This window comes from Limulus polyphemus, unplaced genomic scaffold (assembly GCF_000517525.1).
Source record: "Limulus polyphemus unplaced genomic scaffold, Limulus_polyphemus-2.1.2 Scaffold303, whole genome shotgun sequence".
NCBI classification, from domain to species: Eukaryota; Metazoa; Arthropoda; class Merostomata; order Xiphosura; family Limulidae; genus Limulus; species Limulus polyphemus.
In genome coordinates, this window is record NW_013665913.1 from 343,054 (window position 1) to 352,187 (window position 9,134).

At 28.5% G+C, this 9,134-nt stretch overlaps 1 protein-coding gene across 1 annotated transcript in view; it reads right to left on the reverse strand.

Moving 5' to 3' along the window:
• The window catches only part of LOC106457206 (myosin-VIIa), a 135,781-nt gene that overhangs the window by 79,190 nt on the left and 47,457 nt on the right, over nucleotides 1-9,134 (reverse strand). Inside the window, exons 4-10 of the mRNA XM_013916600.2 lie at nucleotides 6,174-6,320; nucleotides 5,846-6,030; nucleotides 4,968-5,089; nucleotides 3,686-3,828; nucleotides 2,922-3,035; nucleotides 1,726-1,879; nucleotides 834-910 (exon numbers count right to left, since the gene is read on the reverse strand). Coding sequence (XP_013772054.1) covers nucleotides 834-910; nucleotides 1,726-1,879; nucleotides 2,922-3,035; nucleotides 3,686-3,828; nucleotides 4,968-5,089; nucleotides 5,846-6,030; nucleotides 6,174-6,320 — 942 coding nt within the window. The remainder of the gene's footprint in view (nucleotides 1-833; nucleotides 911-1,725; nucleotides 1,880-2,921; nucleotides 3,036-3,685; nucleotides 3,829-4,967; nucleotides 5,090-5,845; nucleotides 6,031-6,173; nucleotides 6,321-9,134) is intronic.

A 9,134-nucleotide genomic window follows, 5' to 3' on the forward strand; every position in this document is an offset into this window, starting at 1 on the left:
TTGAATATTATTTACGATTTTAACTTTATATACAAGTGCCAAAATACTATAATTCTACTTTTATGTCATGCCTTACGTGTACTTGAAGAGAATCCATGCAGAAGTTTTACCATGTGGTCCTGGGGTTGAGTTAAGGTATAAAATACCAATACTATATTCTGTTGAACTTGCTTTCAGTCAACTTTCAGGTGCATTCAGTATAATGAAAACTTGAATAAAATCAACTTTGGTTTGGATAATATCACTTAAGGGATTGATGATAGTTGTCATAATTTACAGTGTAAATGAGTTTTAGTTAGTTTGACCGGAAATTCATGTGCAGAAACTTATTAAGCATAATTCTTCCTCATCATCAACAACTTACTGAGAAACCCTCTTTTTAGCTAAGAGATAATTGTTTTTGAATTGTCATTCACAATAGTGGGTGTGTGTGTGTATACATATATAAGTGTACTATTACAAGTACATAAAATTTGTTCACAGTTTACTGTTCCAATTTGTATTTTTAGCTGAAGCAGTATAAATCACAAGAGTTTCTTTTTTTTTATCCTGGCTTAGGTGTACCTGGAAAACAAATATTATGCTGCATAATCATTGCATACACTAACATTTTACTAGTTAATCACACTATGTTTCGCACTGTTTCTCAACTTCTTTTATTCTCACAATGTAAATGTTTCAAGAAACCTAAATTTCATTTAGTTCAAGACAAAAATGAATTTAGTACGGAAACAGATCTGAAAATAGTACCATTTAAGCAAGTTGGGAATTTGTTAAATAGTTTTAACCTAATTCAAAACATAATTCAAAATGCCACCTCCACATACAAATACCTCAAGTAATTTAGAAGAGCTCATGACACTGTTAGAGGTGATAATCTCAGTAGCATCCAAATTGTCTATTACAGTAGCTGTAAAGAAAGCAAACTATAATCACTAAAGTTAAGTGTATTCTACCCAGTATGATAATTGTCAACAGAATTAACTATATATATTACAATTACTTTACAAAAAGAAACAAAACTGTAAACAGAATATTGGAATAAGTTACTTTTTTTATTTTTATCAAGTGTTAAAGCTACACAAAAATTATAAATTTAGTGAAACTGTAGTCTTCATAAGATGCATTATGTGTACAAAAATTGCATGTATATCAAGAATGTAACAGTGTCTAAACACTGGAATACAAGGCAGTAACACTTGTTTTATGTGCTATAATTTGCCTTAAACAAGCAACAGCTTGCAATTTTTCTAAGAATGAAGAAAAGCCTCATCTTGATTTGTAGGACAGTTACTTTGAAATCACAAAATATAACTTTACCCCCCCCCCCCAAGAAATTCAAGTAAAACATACTGAAAAATAGTGACATTTTAGAGATAAATCTTATAATTACACTTATTTATGCTATTGCTTTGGTAAATTATATTCCAAAAAATGAATAAGACTAATACCAAAAATAAAGGAAGTGGATAAACTTTAAACTCTGTAATTTCAATTTTGTAATAAATAAACAATTTTAAAAACTCCTTAATGTGACGAAAAGATCATATAGTATGGTTACTGCTTCACTTTTATTAGTATATGCATAATATATATACCTATAAATTATTTCTACAGAATATCTTAAAGAATGGTATTAGTAATGCACTTTATGTTGGTGCAAGCTTAAGAAAGTTTTGAATTATCTTGGAGTGTTAAAAAAAAGTAAATAAAATATTATCTCACCTTTGTATTTTATATTACCAAGATGTAAGAGAGCTCCTAAAATTTTTAATATTTCCCATATCTCAGAGTCTGAGAACATTAAAACTTTCATGGCTGATCGGATATCAGCAAATTCAGCAGCATCATCTCGACCTTCACAAGTGATACATTCTCCCTGCATAACAAAAATACAAGATGAAAAATAACTGTAACTCATTTTTAACACATAATACAGGTGTATTAAAGCAAAACCAATGTTTAATACCACACAATATATGTTGGTTTTTCTTCAATATATCTGTGTTAATGAAAATACACACTAGTGTCATCCTAATCTTAACATTTTTAGTGTTAAAATTTGCATTTACAGAAATTTTGGCCAAGTTCACATGCTATTTTCTTTCTTATTAAAAAAAAAATCATTCTAGTGGTCCTAATGGGTTAGGTTTGTTGAAGTTAGTTTGGACACATCAAACTTTAAGCTATTACCTTCTCTTCACTTGTCATCTTATTTCTAAATATTGCAGCATTAAAAATACATTAAGTTTGTTTTCACTTTGTTGTGCCATTTTAATTAACTGATTAATATTGTTCATTTGAAAATAAACTATAGGGTGATGAATTCTTCAAACAAAATAATATTTTATTGTTATCTTTCTTCTTCCTCAAAGTCTGAAGTACTGCTATGAAGTACTTGTGTGGAGAAAATAAATGCATAAAAAAGTGGGTTACTTTGAGAAAATGTTTTAAATATTTTACAATATCACCAAATTGCTAATAAAGGCTCACTATTAAAAAAATACAATCTAAATCTCTAAACATAACACATTTTCTATCTGAAAAACAAAATTAAATGCTGGCTTTGTTATTAGTGCCCTTGAATGCCAAACAATTTCTGAAGAAGAAGCTAGTTTCATGACAGTTATTTACTAAATGTAAATTGAGACAATAACTGGCAAGAAACATTATCTATTCACTGATAGACATAAGCTAGAAATTAAAACTACCTAAAATAAAGCACTTTCATATATTTGTCTTGCAATTTAAATAAAAGTAGTTTACCTGGAGGAAAAATTCATTTTATAAAAACATATTAAATATCTTGCTGTAACTTAAATTCCCTTTTTGAACTCTTGAAAAGTTTTTAAAACTATTTTTTTTGTTTTTCAGACACTGCATTTTGAAATGTGAAAACCTAACTAAATATGGCAAAATACCTGGGTTAGGTAAAAGTACTTAGAAGTATCTTGAAGTTCTAACTTTTGTTTTTCTTCTTTGGTCATTCCTGCTAACATGCAATAGAAAATGTGGTAGTTTCTTTCATCTTGGGCCTGAAAATATCACCAATATATATATATATATAAAACCATCAACAAAATTCACCTGTGGATACAAATAACAAAACTCTGGAATATCAGACTATTCTATTTTTTCTATTCTTTATTAATTTCTTCAACCAGTTTTGTCAAAAGTCACTCTTCAAGATATAATATTACTGAGAATCTATAACAAAAACGTATAAATACTGTTTTTCAACTAAACATAAATAATCTAAGTTAAATACATGTATTTTCCAAATGTACAAACATATAATACACTCCATATACAAGTTAAGTGCATCAAAAAAAGGTCAAAAATAAACAGAACAGTTTCTAATATGTTAATACATAATATCAGTGTAATCATTCATTAACCGTTAGTGTTATGATTGATTTCATTATGGATTAAAAAAATATTTATTTCAAAGGAAAGAAACATGGGAAACTAGGTCAATGAATGAAGATGTGAGAACTCTTAAAGTAATGATTGGTATATTCTAGTTTTAGCAAAAAAAAATACATTTAGGAAAAAAAAATCCTAGTGAAGAAAAAACATGCATATTTAACATCACCATGTAAAATGTTAAGTTTATATGATGATACAAAAAATGTAATGTTATTGATAAAGTTACTATTTAATGAGAAGGTGTTAGAGGACTGACCTGACCAACAATACGGGACTTCTCAAGCAAATATTGTTCAATCTTCGCTCCTTCAATAACTCCTTGTTTATTAAAATGAATGTCAATGTACTTCCCAAACCTACTTGAATTATCATTCCTTATTGTCTTTGCATTCCCAAAAGCTAAAATTAAGTTAGAAAATATACGTATAAACACAGACACATACACACACATACATTGCAACATGATTTAAAGGTAATAAAACTTGAAATAAAAACAAAAAAGAGGCATAGCTAGTTGAAATATATTTTAATTTATTATTATTAACATGCTTGAAAGATATATAACAGTGAAAATTTTGACTGGAAGAAGTTTTATTAACTGAATATCACGTATAGTATGATTTTTCCATGTATATATGTGTGTGTGGTAAAACAATTTGGTGAATAAATTGTTTTCTAAAAACTTGTATATTTCTTTTAATCATATTATATTTAGCAAAAAATCAGGCTACTGCATTATTTTCATTCAGGAGGCTTTTAAGAGGAGTTGTTGGTTACGTGATTTTAGTCAGCTTAAGGTTGCGAAAAGAAAAAGGTTATACAAGACAGGAATATATATTATTTTGAAAACAAACTACACCATGAAAATAAAGTAAAACAATACAGTAGAAAATCATAAGTTTGACCAACTTTTTTTTTCTACCTAACAAGCAATTATTAAAATCATACCGAATTAGTATTCTGATGCTGTGGGAACATTTTTTGCTTTTTTAAAATAGAAATTTTAATATATTCCAGGTATTGTTGTAGAGCAGCCATGTCACTAAGATTGTTGAACTAAGTGAAATGAAATATGCTATTTTTGAGTAGTGAGACTAAGTGGCACAATATTATTATTATTTGTTTTTTCTTAAACAAAAGAAAGATGTATAATTAATAAATACAATTTTCAATTAAAGTTCATAACCAATTTTTATAGACTAAATACTTGAATAAAGTCAACATTAGAATAAAAGCTAGATCAACTGAGAGAAGACCAGAAAGTTTTTTTTTTTAGGAAAAGTGACAATTAAAATCTTCACAAAACCATGAAAATATAAAGGTATACAATGATTGATAAATTTATCTTCTCTTTCAATGAATTTGAAATATAATCAATATGAAACTATTGATAACAATCGTTAATTTTGAGATTTAAAATTTAAGACTGTTATTTTTAGTAGGGTACAACAGCTAAAACTGGTAGAAAAACTTTGGGTACAGTGTTATCTAAACTGTTTAAATAATAGCCACAACACATAAAACTACTGTATTCACACCTTCTAAAATAGGGTTTGCTTCAAGAATCTGTTGTTCTATCCAGGAATGTTGCCCACTAATAGCTGCCAGATACTGCAAAATAAGCTTTGTACTTTCTGTTTTTCCTGCTCCACTCTCTCCACTAAGTAACCAGAATAAATTAAGTGAAATTGGTTAGCTGTATTTGATTTAACTGTACATCATATAAAATAAATTAACATAGAAAAGTTTCTTGCTTTTTGAAGTTTGCTTGCTCTTGTTCAGCTGCAAATTATGATTTATTATTCTGGCTTTAGAACATAAAATGCCTAAACGAGAATTAATTATGCACATTTGATGTTTCATAATGCAGGTAATGTAAACTATTAAATTTAAGATTAGTATGTATCCACTTACAACATGGCATTTTGAATATTTTAAGAGTTTTTGTATCACTCTATTGTTATGAATAGAAGAGCATGTATTTGCCAAAATTTCTTTTGTTTTATCGTTACTTAGGTTCTAAACACAGAATGTTTAAGGTCTTATAAATTATTATGCTATTCATGCAAATAATCATTTTTTTAAACTTACCTCAGAAATGTACTGTTTATTAATTTTTTTTTACTACCACTGGTTTTAAGTAAGTGTAAGTACATGCAATCTAAATTATGATAAGCAAATTCATAATTAAAACGTAAACCAATATCTGATGTTCAAAAGTTAACAAATTGCTATTCTATATAATATATATGTAACAACCATTTCCAAAGTTTTGAAGAGGTAACCAAATTTTTGAGAATTTTATTAAATTTTAAATTAATTCTCAATGAAAGAGGTGATACAACCACAAATCAATTAATTTATCATGCCCAAATATATATATATATAAAGAAAAACAAAACAATATGTTTCTCACCTAATTATTATACATTGATCTTGTTGGTAACGTTTCATGGAATGATAAGAATTATCTCCAATGGCAAAAATATGAGGTGGTAATTCTCCAATCTTTCTGTCTTTGTATAACTTAATCTGTTCAGCTGTATAAATGGGTAGAATTTGGTAGGGATTGACAGCCACAAGAATGGAACCTGTGTATGTCTGAATGTAGAGTACAAAGACTTTTTTTTAATTATAATGACATGAAAATCCAGAAAAAATGATTATACACACACAGTAAAGATAAATATTACTAAAGCTACCAAATGAAACAACTGTTTTTAAACAAAACAAAAACAACATACATAGATTAAATTTTCATTATAACGAATCAATAAGTTCCTAAGGATGCCTGCTTCATGAAGGTCACCTAGTGATATCATATCTTCCACTCCCTGGATAGAGGTTGGGTGCATCGCTTTGATTCGTCTCTCTGGTGTTAGCCATTGTTCCTGTGAAGTAAAACAAATTAACAACTTATTCACTGTTTGTCAAATTTTAAACTTGTATGTATAATTAAAAAGATAAGTCTAATAAGTCTACCAATAAGTCTAAAATAAAATAAATAATTATCAATATTTGATCAGAACTGTTTAAAACTAATAGCTTCTTCTTTTGTGTAAATATGTAATCCATCATCCACTTCCTTTAAACGTAATAAGTAAAAAGTATGATCATAAAAGCTACTATGAGTTATAAAAATTTTCATTGCCCATATTTTCATTCCTTCAATATAGAATCCAACACCCACAGATGTAAACCACTTATATATATATATATATATACATTTTGTATGGGTAACGTGAGGCAAAATAAAACTTCACTGTGTAAAATGCACTGACAAAAATTTAAATCAAAGCTCCAGTTACCAATAAGTATAAACATGTAACATGAACAAAATCTGTCAGAACAGATGGAAAATGAAAGTTCGAAACTGTGCTGAAGATATGGAAATATTAAATTAGTTATAGTTACTATTACTCTTGCATCAGATTTTTATATCATTTTTTTGTCTCCATTTCTTTAACTTAATCATAAATTACATGAGTTTTCTTTTTTTTAAATATTTACTGTTTACTATAAAAATTTAATATGTAACAAATTTGTTAATTCAAGCTTTACACTAAATTCAGACTACTTTTTACAAGCAGATATTGATCCATCCATACGAAAATCAACTAATGTCACACTCACTGCAAGAACAAATCTTGTTTATGCAAATTATACAGATTCTCCCCTTATATCTTCTTTTACATTTTGCAAAAAACTATTTGTTCCAATATTCATTATCTCTTTTTTTTCAACTGTTGTTCACTTGATTTATTTAAAAATAGGCTTTATTTTAAATTTTGTTGTTGTTTTTCATATTGATTTTGATTTTGTCTGGCATGATGAATCCATTAAAAATTTCATTGTAACCATACTTCTCTCTTCTTATATTATGACTTTTTTATGTGATGGTTGTTTTAACTCCATGTCTGATAGAAGGTCAAAATTTTAAATTAAAAACTATTATATTACTTCATCTACCCCCCCCCCCCTCCATGTCACTGTGCCCCAGGTATCTCTCTCTTAGTTCTCTTATTTTAATATTATGATGACATTCTTCTTTCAGATTTTTGTTTTTTGTTGTTGTGTCTCAGTAATTTCAGATAAAAATTGCTCCCTGGAGTAAATGTGAGGAAGCCACTGGATACTTGTTAACCAATCTTCTCTTCTTTGGTTGTTTTTTTATAGCTCCTCAACACACTCATTTACATGATTTGGTCTGACTTTTTGCTCTTATTCAATTTTTTTCCAAGCAAGAGAATGAGGAGAAACTTGCATACATCTCTGTCACTCTATGAATATGCCAAAGTACTTCATCACCCAAAAAACAAATCTTCAAGTGGTCACAGCTGTGAATAATTGAAGATCACTAAAAAAACCATAAACTCTTGCATGATAGTTATCCACAAAGTTATCCCAAGTGGTCGAGCAGTAACCTTGAAGCCTTATAATGCTAAAATTCAGGGTTTGATTCCTGCAATGAGTATAGTGCAACTAGCCCATTGTGCAGCTTTGAGTTTAACAATAAACAAACAAATTCTAAATAGTCCTAACTTCAGGCAGGTACAAAAGAACTTTTCTTCACATGAACATATCACAGCATCCTTCAGTTCAAGGAAATCTTTAACTTTAATTTGAAGTACACTTAGTAGTAATTATACTGAATTTTTGGCGCTCCAACTGTAATATAATGTTATTATCAATACTTCTTGTTAAAAATTACTTTAATTGCTTAAATCAAAAGCTTCAACAGGACTCATTATGATGTAATTTATTATGTCTAATGATTGTATGGTTTAAATGTTCCAACAACTGTTTAACCTCTGATTACTGTATTTACTTATCTCTAAAAGACTTTACATACAAGATATGGTGGAGCTATGAACTAAAAGTTTATACTTGAAAAAAAACTCTAAGCCATTCTATGAGTTGCTATGCCACAGCAAAAATAAAATCAGAAGAAATAAGAACAAGAAATCCAACATTTTTGCTATGATATTTACAGACATTCCCAGAACTTGTGACTCAGTCATTACATAGATATTGTTATAAAAGGAAACATTGCATGATATTGCAAAGTTCTGATGACCTATTGAGGAGATATTGAAAATACCATTTTGATGAACAAAACGAGCCATCCCTACATAGGCAGTGCTACTGCCTGCCTGATATAGTTGTTGATAGAATTTATAAAAATGTTTATAACTTCTAGTGTGCTATAAAGTATAAATTGATTGATTTGATTAATAAAATTAATCAAGTTGTATGTTTTAATTTTGTATGGTTAGATTTTTATTTAAGTTTATTGCCCCAATTTGAGATCTAATTACAGTTTTAAATTCAGGAGGTCAAACCATTTCAACTGACGTATTTGACCATGCCCAAGAGCTCACAGATTAATTTACTCTCATCCTGCCTCAAAGAATTTGAATTTGAGGGTAGGCTGGTAGAGATACTGATGAGTAATAAAATCAAACTGGGTATACTACACCCCATGCTTGGTATTGCTGGTGCACAAAAATATAGCTAATAAAAAGGGCAAAAAAAAGGTCTCATAAGTTAATTTACTTTAATGCTGCCTAAAAGAATTTTGAGTGTCATGGTTATTGAGGATTCCCTCTTGTTTGATATAGTGTCAAAGAACCAGTATGGTTTCTCTAAGTGAAAGTCTTGTTTAACAAATATTTTGACATTCTTTGAAGATGTTACTGCAAGAG